This window comes from Macaca nemestrina, chromosome 6 (assembly GCF_043159975.1).
Source record: "Macaca nemestrina isolate mMacNem1 chromosome 6, mMacNem.hap1, whole genome shotgun sequence".
In the NCBI taxonomy this organism is placed as follows: Eukaryota; Metazoa; Chordata; class Mammalia; order Primates; family Cercopithecidae; genus Macaca; species Macaca nemestrina.
This window is the reverse complement of record NC_092130.1, coordinates 921947-945576: the sequence shown is the minus strand read 5'-3', so window position 1 is coordinate 945576 and position 23630 is coordinate 921947. Positions and strand designations below refer to the sequence as shown.

The following is a 23630-nucleotide window of genomic DNA, read 5'->3' as shown; positions in this document are numbered from 1 at the left end:
TTTCACCATGTTGGCCAGAATGGTCCTGAGCTCCTGACTTCGTGATCCATCCACCTCAGCCTCCCAAAGTGCTGGGATTAGAGCCACTGCGCCTGGCCGTGTTTTGTTCTTTTAAATGAATTAGTGGAGAACAGAAACTCTCAGAATGTTGCATGTGATATGCATAGGTAACAGTTTTGTCTGTGTATGTGTTCTGGGTGTTAGCAAAACAGGCACTCTCACCAGGGTTGTGTTTGGGAGTCCAAGCGCCACTGTGAGGCCAACCCTGGTATCAGCTGTGCACCCTGAGGCTCGCCAGCAGGTGATAAAGGGCACTTAGTAAGCACTGCCTGGGTCAGCAGAGGGCACCGGGCACAAAGCACCTCTCAGGGACCACCCTCATCGGAGGAGCTGGTTCTTCCCCAGACCAGGCCTGCCCAGCCAGCAGGAGGCAGAAGCAGGAGACACTCACCAGCTTTCCTGCTGCGGCCTCCTGGCTCTACAGGATGATCAGCAGGAGCACGGCTTGGGGGTCCTCTCTACCGTGTGGCCTGCACTTCCTTTCCCCCCTGGCCCCCATCCCCTGGGCTGTCGCTGGCTTTTCTCTCCCACTCATCCACTTTCCTTCCTCAACTTTGCTTCCTCCCACCCATCTAGCCCTCTCCTTAACTCTTCATTCTCCCTTTTCCTTTCTTCCCCTGCCTGTCACCTCCTTTTCCAGGACACACACACACAAATATTTTTCAGACAATTCAGCCTTTACTTTATTTTAGAAAATAATTCTGTAGCTTCCACTTTCTTTCATGAAACTGAGGTCAGGCAAGAAGCAAAAATCCACCAAGTCCTCTCCACCCTGCCATGGCATCCTGGCCTGTGAGGACATGGGGCGCCTGGGAGTGGGCAGGGAGGCTGGGCAGCACTGGGCCAGAGGCGTCCTGGTCACTGCTCCACCTCATGCTGAGAGGCCACCAGAGCCACAGCCTGCAGGGAGGAGCCTATGCGCCAAACCCCAGAGGAAAAAGGGACACGCGGATCGAATTCTGTCTTCTACCAAGCCAGCAGGAGCCTCCTAGAGCAACAGGGAGGGGACTGATTTTCAGAAAGGAGGGGTCAGGGCACAGTCCCTCTCCGAGGTAAGGCAAGAGAGCGGTTGTCCCAGCACAAGGCCTTCCTCCCTGCACCTCTCCCCTGACAGCTGGGCATAGACTGAGGAGAGGTCTCCCTTGCCCCCTTCAACTTTCCATCTCAGAATGATAAACTGCTAGGCTGCAGGGAGAGAAGGGCTGAGTGGGGGTCAGAGACAGGAGAGAAGGACGAGGCAGTGAGCCCCAGTGACCCACCAACTCCACCAGGCCCTGACAAGGCAGCCCCTTTGGTTAGTATCATTTTGGCCACAAATATGTCCCCTTCTCCCATGACCCAGCCCCCACTGGGGGAAAGGGAACAGGTATAGAAGGAGGGCTCATGCCCTGGCTGGAAAAGCCACGTCAGGGAGAAGGGTCTGGTCAAGAGGGCAAACGTTGCCAAACCCTCCGCACATGCTCCAGGAGAACACTCAGGACGTGGACATTTCTGGCCTCAACAAGCCCAGTGTCCCCTACCACACAGTGGTTTCCTGCTTAATACCCCACAACATACCCTAGAATAGTTCCCCTGATCTGACTCCCTTGAGAACGGGAGAATCATCCTCACGTTATCATTTGTGCACTTAAATGCCACTCGGAAAAATCAAAAAGATAAATGCACCTAAGAGGGAAACACAGGCAGGCCGATGCAGCCTGGGGACTGTGGTCCCACCTCAGCTCATGATGTGGTAAGGAGGGGCCCACGAAGGACAGGCTAATTCCAGCTAGGATCGTAGCCCTCCCACGTCGGCGGGGGCGCCAGGTGGACACGGCGGCCCCGGAACTGGAAGGTGACAACACCCCGGTAACCAGCTCTCGGAACCCCCGACTTAAGGTCATCCATGACACCCAGAGCCTTGGCGAAGGCCTTGAAGCTGTCCCTGCCGGTATACTGCACCCGCACCTCCCCCAGCTCCTTGCGGTCATTGGTCCTCACTTTCTCCACCTGCAGCTGCGGAGCGGCGTAGACGCGGGCGAGGAAGTCCCGGTCATAGGCCTCCCGCTGCAGGTAGGACAGGTCCAGCCGGGTGAAGTGCACAAACTGCTGGTTCAGCTTGATGAACTTGAGGTGCTGGTCAAAGAACTGCCCGTGGCTCACACCCTTGCGGCCAAAGGTCATCGTTCTCGAGATTTCGGGGCGTATGCAGGCCCGCCCCTTCCGCTGCTCCGGCCGGCGCATCCAGTCGTCCCAGAAGGCCTTCGGCCACTTGGGCTCCAGCTCGGCCCAGAGCTCGGCCAGCAGCAGCCAGCCCAGGCCGGGAAAGAAGTCGGTGCGGTAGAGCAGCTCGGGCTTGCCGGAGTCCACCATCTGCTCCTTGCCGTTGTCATTCCAGGCCGAGACGCACCAGAGGGAGGGGTCGGCCTTCAGCAGCGGATAGGTGGCCTGGAAGTACTCGAAGAAGTCCGGGGCCACCTCCAGGTCATCCTCCACCACCACGGCCGCGGGGAAGCGAAAGCGGTGGAAGACCTGGCCCAGCGCCCAGCGGTAGTGCCGCGCGATCTTGTAGTAGCCCTGGAACTTGCGGTGGTCCGGCGGCACCGCGATGCTGCTCAGGTCCGGCTGCCGGATGTGCGTGACCGCGCTGCCGTAGGAGGCGATGGCCTGCGCCGTCTCCTCGTGCCCACAGTCCTGGCTGACGATGATGGGGAAGCGCTCAGCCGAGGGCCGGTAGTGCAGCAGCTTGTCCAGGCAGCGCCGAACAGTGCTGCGGTCACAGGCGATGACCAGGATGGGAATCACCGCTGGCGCTGGGGTCACAGGCACGTGCGGCTGGGCGGGAGGGCCCGCTGTGGGCACCCTCCCCCGCTGGCTCCACAGGGCATCCCCGATCTGCTGCAGCAGCCCACGCTGCCGCTCCAGCTCCACCTCGGCGTCTTGGGCCAGGCGAATCACTTCCCGCGTGAGGCTGGCAGGGTCGTCATTCAGAGCACTGACTGAGGGTGGCCTGCCAGGTGCTGGGCGTGTCCAGAAGAAAAGGAGCAGCAGGGCATTCCAGGCCACAAAGAGGATAGCGCCCCACAGCACAAGCCCTGCAGACTGCTTCTTCAGCATCCTGGCCCCCACTGGGGAGGGCAGGCAAGCGGAGGGTTCAAGGCTGCCCGCGGCTTGCCCGGCTTCCTTGCCTGCAGTCCTGGGGATGCTTCCTCTGGACTATGGGATTAGCAAGCAGCCATGCACCTAAAGACAGGAGAGAGAAAACAAACCGTCACACAAAGGCGTGTGGCTCCACACCCCACAGGTAGAGGAATGTGGGGGGCAGGCAAAGGCCAAGCGTGAGGGTGGAGGAGGGCCAGGAGGTTGATTCCAGAGCTCTCTGCGGAGTCCACGTATATGCTGACTCTCAGCAACATGTTCTTGAGGGAGAGGTAGAATGTGATGCTGGTAGAGGGAGAGAGAAAAAGAATCCTAACTCCTCTCTTTCCACCTGTCGGAACTCATTTCCCTCCAGCGGGGAAGGAGGAGGGAGGAGCAAGGAGTGAGAGCATCCGCCTACCATTCCTCTAACCCAACTGCCCCAAGATTACTGATTTTTAAAATCAAATATCACGCCTCAAGGCTAAAATTAATCCCTCACCTAACAGGGAAGCACCAGGGGCACCCCACGAATGTCAGGAGCAAAATGAAGCTGCCTATCATCTCCAGGGTTATTTAACATTTTGCTGGAGGAAGCAGTCAATGCAAATGAACCAAGAAAAAAAAAATTCAAAGCAGAAGTGGAAAAGAAGCAAACTATTTCTATTATCTTTACTTGTGAGAATATGCCTGGAAAACTCTAAGAAAATCAGTAACAAACTAAACCAAACTATCAATGAACTGAGCAAGGTAATCAAATATAAAAATCAACATACACAGATGGATAGCCTTTATATCCACAAATGACTCATGAGAAGAAAACATGGATGAGAAAACCCTACTTACAAAAGCCAGAGAAATGAGAGAATATTTAGAAATAAACTTAAATAAACTTAAACATTCAAAACGTATGTGAACAAAACTATCATTCCTGAAAGACACAAAAGAACATTTGAACATCCCTTTTTCTTGGTCAGGACATCTCAGCATCATCAAAAATCCCAATAAAAATACCTTTTTATGGAACTAGATGAACTGACAATAAAGTTCACATGAACAACTAGGAAAACAGTAAAAATAAGCTGTGAGGAGGGACTTAGCCCTACCAGATATTAAAATGCTGCACACTGGCCAGGTGAGGAGGGATTTAGCCCTACCAGATACTAAAATGCTGCACACTGGCCAGGTGAGGAGGGACTTAGCCCTACCAGATATTAAAATGCTGCACACTGGCCAGGTGAGGAGGGATTTAGCCCTACCAGATATTAAAATGCTGCACACTGGCCAGGTGAGGAGGGATTTAGCCCTACCAGATATTAAAATGCTGCACACTGGCCAGGTGAGGAGGGATTTAGCCCTACCAGATATTAAAATGCTGCACACTGGCCAGGTGAGGGATTTAGCCCTACCAGATATTAAAATGCTGCACACTGGCCAGGTGAGGAGGGACTTAGCCCTACCAGATACTAAAATGCTGCACACTGGCCAGGTGAGGAGGGATTTAGCCCTACCAGATATTAAAATGCTGCATACTGGCCAGGTGCAGTAGCTCCCACCTGCAATCCCAGCACTTTGGGAGGCCAACGCAGGAGGATCACTTGAGCCCAGGAGTTCAAGAATAGCCTGGGCAGCACAGAGAGACCCTGTCTCTACAAAAAAAAAAAAAAAAAAAAAAAGCTGGGCATGGTGGCATGCACCTGCGTTTCCAGCTACTTAGCAGGCTGAGATGGAATCACCCGAGTCTGGGAAGCTGAGGCTGTAATGAGCCGTGATTGGACTGTGCCATTGCACTCCAGCCTGGGCAAGACAGTGAGGCTCTGTCTCAAAAAAATTATAAATATATACACACACACATACATATATCACATACTACAAAACCTCCGTAATTACAACTGTGTGGTACTGGTACATAAACAAACAGACCAGCCAGTGAAATAGAATTTAAGCTCCAGAAACAGAGTCAATACACAAAGAAATATAATATATAATAAAGGTGCTACTTAAAATTCCCAAGGCCAAGATGGTCTTATTAATAGTGTTATAATAATTATGTAGCTACGCTATATAGCTTGAATATGGTCTGTTCTCTGAAACACATGCTGGAATTTGACCCCCAGTGTGGTGGTGCTGGAGGTGGGGTCTAGTGGTAGGTGTCTGGATCACAAGGGGGCCAGGGCAGAACCCTCATAATGTCCTCTGGTGAGTGAGCTAGTTCCCCAGGGATAACAGGCTGTTACAACCAACCCCAGTCTCTCTTGCATGCCCCACTTCCTTTCTACTGTCTCTCCTGCCTGCCCCACTTCCTTTCTACTGTCTCTCCTGCCTGCCCCACTTCCTTTCTACTGTCTCTCCTGCATGCCCCACTTCCTTTCTACTGTCTCTCCTGCATGCCACACTTCCTTTCCACTGTCTCTCCTGCATGCCCCACTTCCTTTCTACTTTCAGCCATGTCCATATAAAAACCTATACAGGAATGTTTATAGTAACTTTATTCATAATCACTCAAAACTGGAAATAACCCAAAGGCCCATCAACAGGGAAATACAGATAAACAAATTGTGGTTTACTCATAGAATGGAACAATATCCAGCAAAAAAACCTGAATAAATCACTGACATACACAATTGTGTTCAATCTCCAAATAAATACACAATATGGGTCTTTTTGGGAAAAATAAAAAAGAACATATACACTATGATCCCATTGACATAAAACTGCAGAAAATAGAAACTAATCTATATGACAGAAAGCAGATCAGTTGTTGCCCGGGGATGGAGGCAGAGAAGGGCAGTGGGGTAGTTACTACACAGGGGCTTTAGGAAACTTCTGGAAAGGTGAATATGTTTATTATCTTGATTGTGGTGATACTTTTATAGGTATATATATACACACACACATGTATTTGTCAAAACATCAAATTGTACACTTTATATGCAGTTTATTGCACATATTTATATCAATTGTATGTCAATGAAACCTCAAAAAACTTTTTTAAAAAAGACATTATTGGGTAAAATGACAAAGTTGGAATATGGACAGTAGGTTAAAGTATCAGTGATAACTGATTAATTCCAATTCTTAGAATGGATGCAACTTCTTAAATGGTTCAGAACAAAAATATACTGCATACATAGAGAGGGAGAGCAAATGGAGCAAAATATTAACAAGTGAATCTGAGTAAAGACAGTGTGTACGAGTATCCTTATACTATTTTTTATTCTTGCAATTTGTGTAAGTTTGAAGCTATTTCCACATGAAGCTTCTTGACAGTCAAATATGTAGACATTGCCCATAGCTCTGAATAGCTTCATCCATCAGTGTCGCCCCAGCTGGGCACGTCAGCAAGGCAAATTGAGATGATCTGTTCGCCCTGAATTCCTCCGTCAGTCACCTGACAACATGCATCACACACCTGCTCTCTGCCAGGCTCTGGGAAGGAATCAGGACACAAACCAATGAGAAAAAGGCATGGTCCCACCTACCCTCTAAGCTCTACCAGACCACACTACTGGAAAGGATCTGAAACACTCCTGAATTCCCAGCCAGCTGGCCTTCCAGACCATAACTCCTTGACTGTCCTGCCTCTGATCTACCCTTCACACCTGGAAGCTTCAGGCATGCACCCTCTTACACCGACAGCTCTGCCAGTCACCCTCTGCCTCACAGCCTACTCTCTAATCCTGGTTGAAACCTTGGGCCTCAGATCTAATCTCTGAGGCTCTGGGCTCTCAAACCAGCAGATCTGGCTTAAAAGGGCTGATCCTGAAGGGCGTCTAAAGAGACCTGGATTCTGTCTCCCTCCTGGGGAGATTTCCCCAGCCCCTACCAGCATTCACCACCACTTGTCTTCTTCCTAGAAACCAACCACCCCCACCGCTCCAGGACATGCCTTCTCAGAAACCTCAAGTCCATTTCCACGTACCTGTGCAATTAAATTCCTATTATGTCAGGGCTCACACACTACAGATCAATTAGATACATGTCATCAAGTGGCGGAGGAATTCAGGCAAACACTGTTTCAGTTGGCCTCACTGCTGTGCCCAGCTGGGGCCACACACATGGATGAAGCTACTCAGAGCTGTGGGCCATATCCCCATATTTGATTTTTAAGAAACTTTATGTGGAAGAAAAGAGTGATGCACAGAAGAGTTTCAGTTTCTTTATCTCCTTTTTTTTTTTTTTTTTTTGAGACAGAGTCTCGATCTGTCTGTTGCCCAGGCTGGAGTACAGTGGCATGATCATCTCAGGTCATTGCAACCTCTGCCTCCCAAGCTCAAGCGACTTTTTTGCCTCAGCCTCCCGAGTAGCTGGGATTACAGGCGCCTGCCACTATGCCCAGCTACTTTTTTTTTTTTTTTTTTTTTTTTTTTTGAGACGGAGTCTCGCTCTGTCGCCCAGGCTGGAGTCAGTGGCGCGATCTCAGCTCACTGCAAGCTCCGCCTCCCGGGTTTATGCCATTCTCCTGCCTCAGCCTCCCGAGTAGCTGGGACTACAGGCGCCCACCACCTCGCCCGGCTAGTTTTTTGTTTTTAGTGGAGACGGGGTTTCACCATGTTAGCCCATGTTGGGATGGTCTCGATCTCCTGACCTCGTGATCCGCCTGTCTCGGCCTCCCAAAGTGCTGGGATTACAGGCTTGAGCCACCGCGCCCGGCCTACTTTTTGTATTTTTAAGAGAGACGGGGTTTCACCATGTTGGCCAGGCTGGTGTCAAACTCCTGACCTCAAGTGATCCACCCTCCTCAGCCTCCCAAAGTGCGGGGATTACAGGAGTGAGCCACGGTGCCCGGCAGAGTTTCAGTTTCTTCTTCGCTCTCCCCTCAGGATGTTGTCCATGTTGGAACTTCCCCTCCAATCTGATGGCCAGGATTCCCTGTCTCCCAACTTCTCGCCTCCTAAATGACTGTGCAAGAAAACGACTTTATATAACAGTATGGGGATGGAGAAGAGGGACTGAACTCTATTCACCGAAGTGCTGCTCTGCATGGCTTAGAAGGGCGGGGCCACACTGGGCTCAGTGGCTCAAGCCTGTAATCCCAGAGCTTTGGGAGGCCGAGGCAGGCAGATCACCTGAGGTCAGGAGCCTGGCCAACATGGCAAAACCCCATCTCTACTAAAATAAAAATACAAAAATTAGCTGGGCGTGGTGGTGGGCGCCTGTAATCCCAGCTACTTGGAAGGCTGAGACAGGAGAATCCCTTGAACCTGGGAGGCGGAGGTTGCAGTGGGCTGAGATGGCGCTACTGCCTTTTAGCCTGGATGACAGAGCAAGACTCCATCCCAGAAAAAGAAATAAAAAAGGGGGCTAGAGGAATAGCCCGTCCCTGACTTATCAACGACCTGCAAGCCCTAATGGCAAAGCCTCACGGGACCCTCCAGACGACTTCCGCACGCTTTAGATGACTTTCTACTCTTCTGCAAACATTAGAATTTGTGGCCCACACCCACTACCTGACACTTAGGACCTCCTGCCCCACCCGTCTAAGTCAGGCAGGTCAAAGCAATCTTCTGACTGGGTTTTTACTTAGCAAATCTGCACACATCTGCAGTGGCTGGACAGCCCACAGGAAAAGCTGCCCCAGCCCAGCCCTGGCCTCCACTTTAGTGCTTGGACCGTTGTTCTCCACCCCACAGCCCTGTGCTTCAAACTTGCTCCTCTTGCCGTAAGAGTACATGACACCCCTATTTCCAGCCCACCTGCTTCTTCACATAGGCTCATCCTGGGCCCCAGTGCTATTTTCCTACTGTTTACCCATGTAATTTCTGGGATGTGATCCTCAGCTCTGCCTGGAAGTTAGTGCTGTGTGCACACACAGGAACCAGGAGCCACACATCTCTCACAGCTGGCTGTGCCCAAAAGGACGGTCAAGCCCAGACCCTGGCCAGCAGCGGTGACCTGATCCTCCAGGAAGCACTGCTCAGGCCACCATCAGGAGCGTGCAGCAGTAACAAAGGCAAGCCAGACAGCCCAGAGGCGTCACCCTACGTTCTGTCACATTTCTGAGACTCAAACTGGGTTGCTGTGAAGATCAGATGAGATAAGCCATGTTAGGTGTTTAGAACAGTGCCCGGCATGACCACGTAAATACTGGTCAGTTACTTCACTCCTTTCTCCCCATTCTCTTTGTTCCGCTCTACCACACTCCCATCGGGCACCCCAATGGCCAACCCTACCCTTGGGGTCTGTGCATGTGCCCTTGAGCCAGCTCTGCTCTTCCCTATCTTCTTCACCTGGCACACTCTGTCGTGTCTCTGCCAAGATGCCTTCCTTGACGCCTGGGACCACATAAGGTCCACCTACCCTTCACCAACAGCAATGAGCGCAACCACCTGCTCGATTTCTCTCAAGTCCCCTCAGCTGCAAGCTACATGAAGACAGGGATTGGCTCCACCAGCACCACCAAGCCGCTGTGCTAGGGCCCTCAACATTCAGCAGATGTGCCTGGGATCTAAACACATCCACAGTTCCTCAACTGCAACTGCCAAATCCAAGAAGCACTAAAAAACAGAAGTTTTCTAAACTCAATTGGCAGTAAAGCCTCATCCAAGCTCATTTGCTAAAATCTGATCTGATCTAATATGGGGCTATTTATAGTCTTTTATCTCTCCTGCTGTGGTTATTCATACATTTTGCTACAGAAATAAACATGGTGGCTTATGCTGTGCTGCTTCTGATCTTCCACTACAGAGTAAATTCACCAGATCACCTTTTCAAAACCCCAAAAATTCTGAATTCGGAAATACGTCTAGGCCCAAAAACTTCAAAACTGTGAGAATGGAAGTACAAAGTTACTCACTGATTGCTAGCAGCCCCTGTCAAGCCCTCTAGCCCGTTAACCTGAACTCACTCCTTCGTAGGAAGGACTGTCTTAAGTCTGGACTCTTGATGTAGTTTCCCAGCTGGTCTACCTGTCACTTATCCTGCTTCCCTCTCACAAACCCTCCCAACAGCAACGGTGCATCCCTCTTGACAAGCACGTCTGGTCACATTAACTTGCCTTAAAGCCATCAGAGGCTGCACTGCCCACCAAATAAAACTCAAACTCATTATGATGACATACAAAGCCCTTCTTACAGACTGGCTCAAACATCCCTTTCCAACCTGACCTCCCACCACCCACCCCAGGGACCCTGCACTCCGGCCTCAGCAGGATGCTTTTTCCCCAATAAGCAAACCTGGACACTGCTGGGTCTTTGCTCCAGCTGGCCCCTCACCCTGAAATCTGGCCCATGGCACACCCTGCCAGCCGCCCACACATCCTTTCAGGCCACTTCAGGTGACTCCTTCTGCAACATCGCAGACAGAGCCAGGCCTCCCTGTGGCTACACTCCCATAGCACTCTCTCCACACCGTAACAGAATCTGTGGCCACACGCACCTGACTCCCACCTTCCTCCTTAGGAAAGAAGACTCTGACTTCTGTGCCCGTCACAGTGCTTGGCACATGCGTGAGGTTCAAGTGGCTAGATGGAAGACTGCTCACACTATTAGCGAAACCGGGGGAAAGATGGTCAAAGCAGCAGCAAGAGCGTGAAGCGTTACATTTTCCAAAGATGACCGCACATATCCCATTCCATACGCTCCTCTTACAAGTGACAAAGACAGTCCTGGCTCCAGAGCGCAGGGTCTGTGCTCCCTCCCTTTGGTTCTGGGAAGAAGAGATGCTATGTGACTTGGAGACTAACTCATAAAAGGCAGTAGTTTCCACCTGGTCCTCTTAAGATGCTTAATCCTAGGACCCTGCTACACGGACAGGACCCCGTTACACGGACATGACCCCTCTAGGTATTCCAACTGACAGCCCCAGCTAAGGTCCCAGCTGACAGCCAGCATCAACTGCTAGACACAGGACACGGCCCTCCAGATTATCCCAGCCCCAGCCATACCTGACTGCAACCGTGTGAAAGACCACAAGCAAGAACCACATAGCTGAGACGTTAATGAAATGATTCTGTTGCTGTAAGCCACTGAGTTCTGGGGTGATTCATTATGCAGCCAGCAGTACCTGCAGCGATGAGAAAAAGAGAATCTAGATAATCTTGACAAGCAGGGCAAGAGTCCTCCCTGTTCTCCGTGCTCAGTTCAAAGTCCGAACACTGAGGCCCTGTCTCCACTCGTGCCCCTTCCTTATTAGGTATCTACTCCTGCATAACAAATTACCTCGACATTCAGTGGCTTGAAACAACAGTTATCACTTACTCTTTCTGTTTTATTGGTCAGAAATGTGGACAGTGCAGCACAGAGAGGAGGGACGTCTCTGCTCTACCATGCCTGAGGCTGAAAGACTCAAAAGTTGAAGGCTCGACTCCCCTGGAGGCTCTCAGGTCTCTCACATGTCTGCAGGATGATGTTGGCAGCAGCTGAGACATTACTGGCAGGGGTGCTCGCTAGAACCCCTCTATGTGGCCCGGAAACGTACTGGAAGTGGTGGCTGCATTCCAAAGGTGAGTGTTCCAAGAAAGCGAGCAAGCCAGGCGAAGGTGTATCCTGCTCCTGATTCAGCCTTGGATCAGGTCTGTCTTACTCACTGGTCGAGGGAACCACAAGTTCCTATCCACATTCACGGGGAGAGAATCACAAACCCCACCACTGGGTGGGAAGTGGACAATGTCAAACGATAACTACATGTGGAAGGGGATACTTACGGGTGAGGCCCTTTAGGGAAAATACAATCTGCTACACCTTCCTTTTTAAGTAGAACAACTGTCCTTAATCCTGACCTGAGTTCCTAACGATATCATTATGAGACTGGCATGCAAGGCACAGACTCAAAACTGACTTCCATTTTCTGGAGTTTTCACAACTCCTTTAGGGAAGTGACACAGCCAATCCACACCACCAAGTACAAAGACATCTGCACCAGGGTGGGAGATGAGAAGTGTGTCTTTTCAGTACCAAACCCTTCAGCCAAAACCCAGGTGGCTCTGGGTGGGTGCTACCCACCCCTACGGGGCTCACTCAGTTTCTGAATCATTTGAAGGACTGCCTAGGAGCTGTGAGAGCCTTTCTAACACTCTGATGCCATGGTATTCTCCAGCCTATTTCCTTTATCTGGCAAAAAACGTTTCTTAAACAGCAAGTGAACACCAGATAGTCAACTTCCAATCATGAGCAATAAGAGAGAAGTTATATTTAGCTTTAAAATTAAGTATAGAAGTGGAAGAAATGGTAACAGATTTTCCCTTCTATCTCTGCTTTGCTTAATGTTAAAAAGCACTACGTAAAAATTCCAGAAAATATAGACATGTCACAGATAATGGAAATCTAACTGAACTACTTTCATGTTCATTCTTAGACCTTGGCTGGACTCCTGTATCATGTACCAGGCCCATAATTTCAGGATGGAAAAAAAAAAAAGAAAGGTAGTCAGAGAAGATACACTAAATAATTCAAGGGTTTAGAGAATAAGACCTAGGAGGGAAAGGATACAGGTTATTCATCCTGGAAAAGAAGAGCTAAATACAAGTGCCACAAAAGGCATGAGGCCTGGGATTCAGGCGATCCAGCCAGCAAGCAAGGCAACTTTGGACAAGTCGCTTGACCCACTCGTACCTTAGTTCTCTCATCTACAAGGTGACGGGTTGATTTGGTTCATCACAAGGTACCAGTGCCTGGATACTGAGGATAGTGACAATTTCCCTAATGCCCCAAACAATAATGAGTTTCCCTTGTTACACAGGCCACTGAGATCAGACATACTGCAGTGCTTTTAACAGTGAGAATAAGACACAGAAGCAGGGATATGGGTGAGCTCAATGGTCCCTGGAATTGGGAAGGACCAGGACCCAGTGATTCCTGATGGAAGGCAGACCCTGGATGATGTGAGCATGTAAGAGCAAAGGCTACATGGCCTGAAAAAATATTGTAAAAGACGGAAAATAAAGTTGGACAACTTCTCAGCCAGTGATGTTCTAAAACAAAACAGCAGACCCGCTACAGCAGCAAGGGTTAACCAAAGTGAGCTTCAGCCTTGCGGGAGACAGAGCCGGCCAGCCACAGTCCCTCTACTAGAGTTTACCAGAGGCGGGCACTGCGCGTCCCGGGGCTCTCTACTCCACACACGTTAGCAAACAGGTAGGAAGAAAAGTTTTCTTGCCAATTTATTATACATATTTTTCAACACTGAGTCAACATTTCCTTTCTGCCGAGGAGAATCCACCTCTATTAACTTGGGGAAAGGATGCTGGAGTGAGGTTGGGGGAAAGGCCACCTCCCCAGCCTCGCTCCGCAAACCCTCCGGGCACTCCCACCCCCTCCCTGCCCCGCACCCACGGACGCCCTGGGCCGAGTTTCACAACATCCTCCCCAGTCCGCGGAGCCCTCCCTCCTCCAACAGCTGGAGGCCCGGGATTCCGAAAGCAGAAGCGAAGTTCCACCCTCCCGGCTCGGGAAGGACTAAGGCGCAGCTGGGACCGGGTCGGCCCGGGCCGCTCCCCAGCCAAGCGCCCTCTCGCCCGCGCTCACGGGCACGGGGCTTTCGGGCGACCCGACGTCCCTGGGGCTCCCTCTCGCCGCCCGCGAGGCCTCCCCGGTCAGACCTCCGTCCCCGGACCGCTACTCACCCGGGCCTCCCAACGTCCTGGCCCCGAACTTGGCCCGCCCGGGGGCGCAGGGAGCGAGCCCGGTGCCCAGGCGCTGCCGCGGCCGCCTCGCCTTTCGACTCGCCAGCCCTTCCTGCGGCGCGCCGGGGCCGGACCGCCCGGGCGGGCAACGTGGCCCTTCCCAGGCAGGCGGGGCGGGGCGGGGCGGGGCGGACTGACGGGCGGGACCGACCGCCCTCCGCGTCCCGCCCCCCGGCCGGCGTCCGCGGCCCCCTCCCCCTGGCCCGCCTCCTTTCCCCGCCGCTTCTCAGGCAACCCAGGGCCCAAGTTTTCCCAGGCCCCCAACTTCGGGAGTCGGCTTTCCTGCTCCCTGGCGCAACCCTGAGGGTGGACGCCCGACCCCACCCCTGCCCTCGGCCCCCAGCGCAGCCGCCCTGCCTGGAGCCGCGCCTCAAGTGGGCCCGCGGTCCAGGAAAGGCGTTCACCAAACCCCAGGCCGAGGGCTGGGAGCCGGTGCCCCCGCCCCAACCCAGGGGAGGCTGAGGGAGCCTGGGTGGGGGCCCCAGGGCGCGTGGGGCAAGGGCAGAAGAGGAACCAGGGTGCCCGACGCGGGGCTGGGGGAAAACACCTGTGCCAAAGCAAGCCAGGGCCAGCTGTGGCTTCTTCCCTTTCGTTTTTCCTTTGTGGGTGGGGAATGAGAGCGTTAGTTCTAAGTAAAGAAAACAGAGAGACCTGTCAGCAGGGTAGGCCCACCAGCCCTACGCAGGAAGGACTGGGTCACAAGCTTTGGCGGGAGCACCATGGAAAAGCCCAGAACCGGTCTGCGTCTGGCTGGTGTTTTAAAGGGGAGGAAGGTGCGGAACTGAAGAGGAGGTGGAGGTGGACCCAGGCCCACCGAGGGGAGGGAGGGACAGCTCTTCCATAGCAAATACCTGTGGCTGAGCCAGGAGCAAAGTCTGGCCAGGAGGAGGAGAGGCAGACCACCAGGGGCTCTGGCGCATAGAGCCTGTTTCGCCAGCGATCAGGTCTGAGGCCTGGATTCCACGAGGCCGGTGCAAGCCAGGAGCCAGCCCCACTCCCTCCCCAGCTCCGTCCGGCCTGGCCCTCTGCAGAAGCTGGATGCCCACTCTCACCATGGGACCCCAGGCAGTGAGGGTGGATAGCCGAGGGCTACTGGCTGCTGGGTAGCTGACTTCCCCTAGAAGGGCTGCTGCCATATGATCAGGACCCACGCCCCTGACATCAACCCCTCCCCCGTGTGCCAGAGCACGCAGCAGCCCGGAACTCTGAGGCCTGTGGTTACTGACTGAACTGACTGCTCACTAACTTGTTTCTACATGAAACCACGAATCGTACAGGGTTCTAGAGAAACAAAGGGCCCGGCGTACCCTGCAGGCCCCTGCGTGGAGGCGAGGACCTAAATCAAAACTGCTAAAGGGTTACCAGGCATAGTGAGAGGCCTCAGGGGCCAAACCCTCCCTCGGGCTCTCCTTCAAGCCTCAGGAGCTCTGCGGAGTGGGCATTATCATCCCCATTCTACAGACAACTAGTTTGAGGCTCAGGGTAAATGCCAACATGCTGGAAGCCACAAGACCCGGTGGGGAGCACGGCCAGGTTTTAGACGGGGCACTCTTGCGCGCCCCCCCCATCCACCCTCGCACACATCCTCCAGCGCCAGTGTTCTAAGAGGGCTCTGTGTCTTCTCAGGCGCTGCCCTGAAGCCTCCGCGGAAGTGGCCAGAGCCCAGACCTGGAGGAGGAGCAGGAGAAGAGCAGGCCCACCGAGGCCCGCCGTGTGCAGTGTGCAGGAAGCCCGTAGCCTCCACTTTAGCTGACTGTGTGCACTGTGGCAGGAGCCTCGAGCCCAGGAGGGTGTGCCAGTCAGAGGCCAGTTGTCTGTCACCTCTGCCTTATGTTTCTCTAATGAACAAGAGTCAGGGGCCTGGGGGCTCTGCACACTCACACTAGGTGTCAGGCGTAAAGGAAAAAACAATTATGTTTCCTAAAAGTGAAAAGGCTGGGAAACACTGTTTTGTAGATCCAAGACATGAGTAGCCAAAATCACCTTCCAGGAGAAAGGACAGACATCAGGGGGTGCTGAAAGGCGGGGGAAGATCAGCCCATGAGATGTCAGATTCCCACCACTAACCCTGATACTTCTCCATCTAAGGCAGGTGAAGGGGAAACAGTATGAGGGCTGTTTGTGCACTGTAACGCATACCCCCTCTCTACCACCCTTTGTTTAAATCCCAAGGCTCACAGGAAAATTCAAAAGGAGAAATTCCCGGACTGCAAGAGACCATCTCAAAAAGAAAGGGCCTGGTTAGAGAATCAGAATGGGCGTGATGGAGGCAAAAGAAAGCACTTGGTCTGAGAGGCAAGAAACCAGGGTAAATGAGTGCCAAACTGACCTGGGTTTGAAAAGAGGCTCTGAACTCTTGATAGAGGTTACATGGGGAGCAGTGACTGGGGGTAAGAAGGATAGCAACAAGGGCCCAGGATTCTGGGGGTGGGCCTGGGATTGGATTATGTGCAAAAAGAAAAAACAGGAGGATAAACAGTCACAGGATTAAACCAGAATTAGGAGGAACAATACTCTCCTGCCCACTCCACCACCAACAAAAAAGAACTGAAAGGATGAAAAGGAAGTGAAAACTGCTCCAGGAAATTGCCCTCCCATAAACCATGCCCAAGATCCCTGACATTTTTTACAATTTGGAAAGAATTCATGCCCTTAAATTAAAACATATGTTGGCTTGAAAACATCAGTAAAAGTAAAAGCAGGCCAGGTGCGGTGGCTCATGCCTATAATCCCAGCATTTTGGGAGGCCAAGGCAGGCGGATCACGAGGTCAGGAGTTCGAGACCAGCCTGGCCAACATAGTGAAACACCATCTCTACTAAAAATACAAAAATTAGCCAGGTGTGGTGGCGTGCACCTGTAATTCCAGCTACTCAGGAGGCTGAGGCAGGAGAATTACTTGAACCTGAGAGGCGGAGGTTGCAGTAAGCAGAGACCATGCCATTGAACTCCAGCCTGGGTGACAGAGTGAGATTCCATCTCAAAGAAAAAAAAGTAAAAGCAAATGTTTAAAATCAGTGTTTTGTTTCCCTTCTCCCTGCCTCCCAATCTCTCTGTTTGCCATTCTCCCTCACCCCACAATGGAGACCCAGAAATTCATCTCATCCAGGTCAAAGAGGAAAGATTAACATAATAATCACTAAACAATGTCTGTGAAATGTAACTTTTGGTTAGCCACCTCCAATTCCTTTTGGAATAAAGAAGGATATAAATAATTGAGTTAAAATACACACATGGCCAGGCACCGTGGCTCATGCTTGTAATCCCAGCACTTTGGGAGGCCAAGGCAGACAGATCACGAGGTCAGGAGATGGAGACCATCCTGGCCAACATGGTGAAACCCTGTCTCTACTAAAAATACAAAAAATTAGCAGGGCGTGGTGGCGCGTGCCTGTAGTCCCAGCTACTTGGGAGGCTGAGGCAGGGGAATAGCTTGAACCTGGGAGGTGGAGGTTGTAGCAAGCTGAGATCGCACCACTGCACTCCAGCCTGGCAACAGAGCAAGACTCTGTCTCAAAAAAAAAAAAAAGAAAAAGAAAAAAAAAGAAATACACACACACACAGTCTGGTGAAGTCTATCACTGCTCTTGGCTAAGTAGCCTGACACCTGCTGAGTGCCATGCCCTGGCATCCTGGTGCCCCTGTGAAAAAGCCAACGGTTGTCTTGAAAGGCCTGTCTCATGGAGGGTCAGGTGGAGGGCGGAGGGTGAGAAGGTCAGGGAGAGGAAAGCTTGCTCACTCTAAGGAGGAAACGTTCCACCAGAGTGGCTGTCTGGCGGGTACAGAGCTTCTCTCCCTGGAGGTCTGCAGGACCCAGATGGCCCTTGTCAGGTCAGATGCTGTGGAAACAGCACAGCCCTGGGAGGTGATTTCAGTGCCGACCACTCTACCCTTAGGCAAACCCTTCCCACTCAGGGCTTCCGAAGCTTCCCCTCAAACTGGGAAAAGAATCCCTGCTGTGTTCTCCTCACAACAAAGTGGTGAGGGAAACCGGACAAAACAGATTGATGGATGACACGATGGAAGCACTACGCAAATACACAACTCCCTGGTACCTGGGATCCCAGAGACGGCTGAGGAGGCACCGTGGCATCACATGTCCCTGAGGGACCACTGTGACCCGTATCTAAGCAAAGACCAACACCAGAAATGTGCTGGGTGAAGCTGGGGAAGGTGGCATACCCACCTTGAGACCCACACCTTATCAAGGAGCAGCCTGGCTTCAAAGGGGCTGCCCCAGGCATCAAATCAGAGGAGAATGAACAGCTTGGGAGCAGCAGCTCCACCCAGGCCACCGCCCACCGCTCAGGCCGCTGGAGGGAGTGAGGAAAACTCCTGTGGCAAAAAAGGAAAGATTGGGGCAGGCGGTGGAAGAAAAAAATTTAACACGGAAAGTAAGGCATAAGTACAGGATTTTCAGTTTGCAGATGACCTCACTGGCACCCATCCTCAAGGAACACGTGAGGCCTGGGTGTTACTGAGCTAGGGAGAGGCAGAGACTGCCAGAAGCCAGGCTTCCTGCCCTTTGCCCAGGCCACCACATCCTACTGTCTCTCCAAATTCCCAACACTGTGCTCCACCTCTCCTTTCTGCTGTGTGTGGTCACTGGGAAAAGCAGGCATCTTGGCACAGGTAAACTGGAATTGAAGAAGGGAGCAGACAGGAAGTGAGAAGATAAAGACAAACAGGGCTGCTTTTAGTGGGAATACAGCCTGAGAAAATACGAAGGGCAAAAAGATGTCAGTCTGGAAAGCAACGTCATCTTAAAGAGCTGGAAAGATAACGAGGATATGGCACAGGAAGGCAAAGACCACCATTCACTCCAAGAAATGCAGTACCAATTCCTAGTCAGACACTTGCCCTCAAGGCTTAGGCATCCCTCCACCCCCTCTTTCATCAGCTACCTCAAAGGGGCACACTGAAATTGGACTGCAGAGCCATAAGGACCAATGTAGTATCTGCAAGAATCTTCAATCCAAGTTCTCCTTGGATCCATTCGCCTGTTCTACAACTTGATGATCCCAAGTACTGCTTAACAACAAGATGATGAAACAAATTCAGGCTTTTACCTAAGTACATCTTCTTAGGCTTCTGCCAGCACAACACTATTTCTTTTTTTTGAGACGGAGTCTTGCTCTGTAGCCCGGGCTGGAGTGCAGTGGCCGGATCTCAGCTCACTGCAAGCTCCACCTCCCGGGTTTACGCCATTCTCCTGCCTCAGCCTCCGGAGTAGCTGGGACTACAGGCGCCCGCCACCTCTCCCGGCTAGTTTTTTGTATTTTTAGTAGAGACGGGGTTTCACGGTGTTAGCCAGGATGGTCTCGATCTCCTGACCTCGTGATCCGCCCGTCTCGGCCTCCCAAAGTGCTGGGATTACAGGCTTGAGCCACCGCGCCCGGCCAACACTATTTCAACAAGAATACAGAACTCCTGATTCAGAGTTGTTTCTGCGCTTTTAAGGCACATGTAGCAATGTCAATGCTATTGTTTCCTATGTACATGGACCCGATACTTTTCAAAATCCTTCATTGTTTCATTCGCTCCTTGTAACAACTTGTAAGGGACCTGGAAAGTCAGTGTTCCCCATTTTGTAGGTGAAGAGAACATGGCCTGTGTACGGTTGCACACTGACTAAAAAAGTCAAAGCTAGAACACAAGTACTCCTTCCTGATTCCCAAACCTGTGTTCGGTTCCTCTGCTCTTTTCCTGAGCTTTCATGGGCTAAGCTCCTGTTATAGAAAGAGGAAGAGAGACAATTTAGGAGGTGATCTAGACCATTCCCGCCTTCTCCTCCCACCAGCAGTCCTTTTCAGTTAGCTCCCCAAAACAGAGCAGCTGCCTCTCCTAGGTAATCCATTCCAGTCTTAACCCAGACTGACTTGGAATCCTATTATCTCAGCGTTGGAAGGGCCTTTAAAGGTAATCTAATCCAACCTCCCTTCGGAAGCCTGAATTATTTGCATGTTCTCCTTGGCCAAACCCCTCAATTGCCATTGCTCACAATCCCTTACAAGTCACTCATCCAGCCTGGGTAAGGACAGATGGGGAACAGGTCTACACCCGGACAGAGTAATGGAGAGGTGCAGCTTCCAGTGCACCCATCTGGATAAGATTTCCGGAATAATAGCCTCTGCAAACTCGCCGCTCAACAACTTCTGCACACGCGCAGTAAGACATTAAATGGGAAATGAGACAGGAGCCTTACCTTTCCTCTTGTCTCAGTTGCTCCCCAGGAGATCATCAAACCCCCATTCAGCACTCCATTTTCAAAACTGAGAATCCCAAATCAGATCCACCAAAGTGCAGCTTCTCTCTTCTTATCCAGGTCCAAAGTCCATGGCTGAGCTGACCCTGACAGGGAGGAGTCTGGGGGGGAAGGGGTGTGTCCAGGCCCCTCCCCCCCCACTGCAGACTTCAGTGCCCCTCTCAGGGGTCCGTTACCTCCCTTCATTCAGCTGCCTTATTAAGCTCAGAGTCTGGTGATGGGCAGATCCCAGATACTATCCCATCTCTTGCTCAGGCAGGGGAAGTTATCCACTGTAAGAACTGGCCCATCTGTCTTCTGCGGAGGCTCATACGAAACAGGCCTTAGAAGCGGCATGGCCCAGGTGGCAGATTTTCGTGTTAACCTGCAGAACATTTAAACATTATAACACTCTCTAATCTAGCACATACCCAAAGAGAGTCCTAAAACCTTCTAGTTTCCACTCCCCACCTAAGAGTGCATACTAGATTCTATCATCAAAAAACTTTAAACACTCCGCAAGGTTATACAAAGCACCTACTTAACTCACGTATCGCACGCCAGAACACAGTCACCTCAATAGTGTGTTTATATACAAACACATGTAATATAAACATTATATATGTACAAACATATACGCGATTCAGGATAAAAGATGGGTCGTACCCATTCTCGCCACAGAAAAGTAACCGGAGACTGTCTTCTAAGAAATCGAGAAGAGAATGCCCTTTCTTCTGCCCGCCTGTTTAAAGCCCAACATAATAATCGAATCTCCCAAGCTTCTTAGGGTGCTAAGTGTTTTAATCCACCAGCCCTCTTCAACTAAACTAATGAATCCTTTCCAGACCGAGACGTTGGCATCTTCTACATGCATTCTTTGCTCCTTTTCCTTCAACTAAGCTCCCCCTCCGCTTGCAAAACTGTGCCAGAGATATAATTCCCAACCTCTGTTAAAGTCCTTCCCGGGGCTACTCCCGAGAACACTCTCCTGGAATGTTTAAGGCCCAAGTCCTGCTTGCAGCAGCCCCCACAGTGTTCCTATTTCTCAGCCCGGATGTCGCCCCATCCCCTCCAAGTTTATTCCTAAACACACATCCCCACACAGACACACACTCTCTCCTTTCCTTCCTGTAGGGGCGTGGCGTCCACACGACCTCCACCCCCTCCAACAATGTAACTCCTCCCACCCTTCCCCCGGAACCCCGTGCCCCGAGTTCACAGGAGAAGGGGGTGACACTGCGACCCTCCATGGACTCCGACCCCCACCCGGCCGCCCTGCGGACGACCCTCGCCCTAACTGAGCCGGCTCGTTACCTGGTTCCCGCCCGCCCCGCCTCGGCTAAGAGCCGCGGCCCGCCCCGGTAGCAATCCAGGCCCCAGGCCCGATCCCCAGCGCCGGCCCAGGCCCCACCCCCTCGACCCCCAGCGGCCCGGCCCTCCCCTCGCACTCCTTCCCCCTCCCACCATCCACCGCAGCCACTTCCGCCCGTCCTCCGGAAGTGGGCCCCGGCACCGCGGCCTCCCATATCCCGCCCATTTTTCTACCCCACGTCCCCAGCCCTTCACCACCGCCACCACGGGAGCGAGGGAGGTGGGTCTGCAGGGCCTGAGATTGTTCGACAGCCACTGTTCACGAGGCTGAAGGGCAGGTGTGGGCAGAACCAGGTTGTGAGAACGAAGCCGGGCGCAGAGTGGCGGCCGTACAGGAGGGGGAGGGGCAGAAGAGCCTGGCCAGCGGCGGAAGCGCACGGCAGGTGGAGGCGCGCGGGAAGCAGCACGCATGCGTCGCGGGGGTTTGGCCCTTGGGCTGCTGGGCGGGGCTTGGGCGGGGCGAGGACGCTGAAGTGGGGGCGGAACCTGTGCGGGGCAGCCCTGCCCTCTGCCTCCGCCCAAAGGTCGCCCCGCCACGGCCCGCTTGACCCGGCTTCTCAAAAAGGGTGGGGGCCTCCGTGCTGGTCGCGGGTCCCGGCGCGAAGCCTTTCGGAAAGCTCCGCGGCCTGTGTGTTCTGCTTCCTCGGACGCGAGCTGCGTCCCAGTAGTGGAGGAAGGTTTTATTTCGTTCATCGCGGCCGTTTCTCGCTGCCTCCCTTGACGAGGCAGGACCTTCCCGCCCTCCGGCAGGTGCTGTTGGTCCCTGTGGCCGGGCCCCCGAGGCTGCCGGGAGGAGGGCGGCCTGGCCGTTCCCGGCGTGCCCCGGGCTCCTCGGAAGCGGCCTCCGCTCCTTCAGACGTCGGACCCGAGTTCCAAATGTGCCCCGCGGTTTTCCCGCACCCTGGATCCTAGGAGCCGCCTCTCGTTTTCGAAGTTCCTGTGCAGCGCTCTCCCGACATTTTCGAGAATCTTACCAGGACTGGGCACGGGTTTGCAGCCTCCGTTTTGCCCCCGCTTTTCGAGCGCCGGAATCTCGGCCCGGCCTGCCGGCCTGTGTTCTGCGGTGGGATGTCTCCGGAGCACGGACGGACTGAACATTCCCGTTACCGGGAGTGTAATGGTTGCTGCGTCAGGACTCTTGAAATGATTTTTTTATTTGGAACGATACCATAATATTTGGAATTTTCTTAAAGGAGAAAATATATATTGCTTAATTATATTGCTTGGAATATATTATTCCAAGGAAGAAGAAAGTAAGACCCTTTCTTCCCCCACCTCCAAACCCGCTCCGCCCGCCTGCCTTTCCCATCAGCATTAATGGCGGCTGCATTTACTCAGGCCAGAGCCGGAAGAGCCAGCTTCACTCTCACACCCTCGACACAACCTGACTGGAAATCCTGTTGACGCTACCTTAAGTCTGTGTCTAGGATGCAGCACTCAACATGTCCGCACCCCCTTCATCCCTCGCCTGAGTACCTCGGTCTCCTGCCCTCCCTACGCTCCCAGTCGCCGGGTTTCCATACAGCAGCCGCAGGGATCCTGTGGGTTCTGTGCTCCACGCTGCACAGCGGCTCCTCAGTTTACCAAAGTCCTTACAATGGCCGCAGAGCCGGCCAACCCGCTGGTTGCCTAGCTGTCTGACTTGATGTCCGCGTCCTCTGGCCTCTGCACTGGCTGCTGTCTACTTGTAAAACCCCCCGTCCAGGCGTGTCCAGGACTGACCCCTTCAGCTCTCTCAAATCTTCACTCCCATGTCACCTCAGTGAGGCCTTTCCTGACCGACCTATTTAAACGTGGCCCTGACCCAGAGCACTGCTAGTCTCCCTTGGCCTGCTCCGCTCTTCCCACGACACTCACTCACCGCCTCCTAAAATACTCGCTGTGTTTACCATGTATTGTTTGTCTCCCGCTACTAAAATTTAAGTTCCCTGAGTGGAGGCACTTTTGACTTTTGATTGCCTGCTGTATCCAGGTGCCTGCAACAGTTGCCTGGCACATAGTAGCAGCTCAGCACACATTTGTGGAATAAATGAACGAATGAATGAACTTGAACAACTATTTTCATTGTAGAGTATTCCCCTTCAGGCTTCTCTCACATGGAAATATATGAACATAGTTACAAGCACAGTATACATATTTTGCATTATGATTTCTAATCATACCATAGAGACTTTACATATTTCTAAGTATTTTCATAATTATAACCATTTTTACTTAA

General features: G+C 52.4%; 1 protein-coding gene and 1 long non-coding RNA gene across 12 annotated transcripts; one reads left to right on the top strand and one right to left on the bottom strand.

Annotated features, from left to right (window-relative positions):
* Positions 1 to 716: 716 nt before the first annotated feature.
* Positions 717 to 22216, bottom strand: LOC105483977 (alpha-1,3-mannosyl-glycoprotein 2-beta-N-acetylglucosaminyltransferase). 11 transcript variants are annotated; one of them, XM_011745071.2, is made up of 3 exons: positions 21746 to 22216; positions 20003 to 20426; positions 717 to 3282 (listed from the first exon to the last, which is right to left on the bottom strand). In XM_011745071.2, the coding sequence occupies exon 3, from the start codon at positions 3154 to 3156 to the stop codon at positions 1819 to 1821; it is 1338 nt and encodes a 445-aa protein (XP_011743373.2). In that variant the 5' UTR covers positions 3157 to 3282; positions 20003 to 20426; positions 21746 to 22216; the 3' UTR covers positions 717 to 1818. The 11 variants fall into 11 exon arrangements, with proteins under 11 accessions (XP_011743373.2, XP_011743377.2, XP_011743376.2 ...); XM_011745075.3 differs by lacking the exon at positions 21746 to 22216 and adding an exon at positions 21611 to 21736; XM_011745074.3 differs by lacking the exon at positions 21746 to 22216 and adding an exon at positions 21587 to 21724.
* On the top strand, positions 21663 to 23630 carry LOC139363679 (uncharacterized). Its single transcript, XR_011624398.1, has 2 exons — positions 21663 to 21795; positions 22163 to 23630. It is a non-coding gene; the product is annotated as an uncharacterized lncRNA (long non-coding RNA).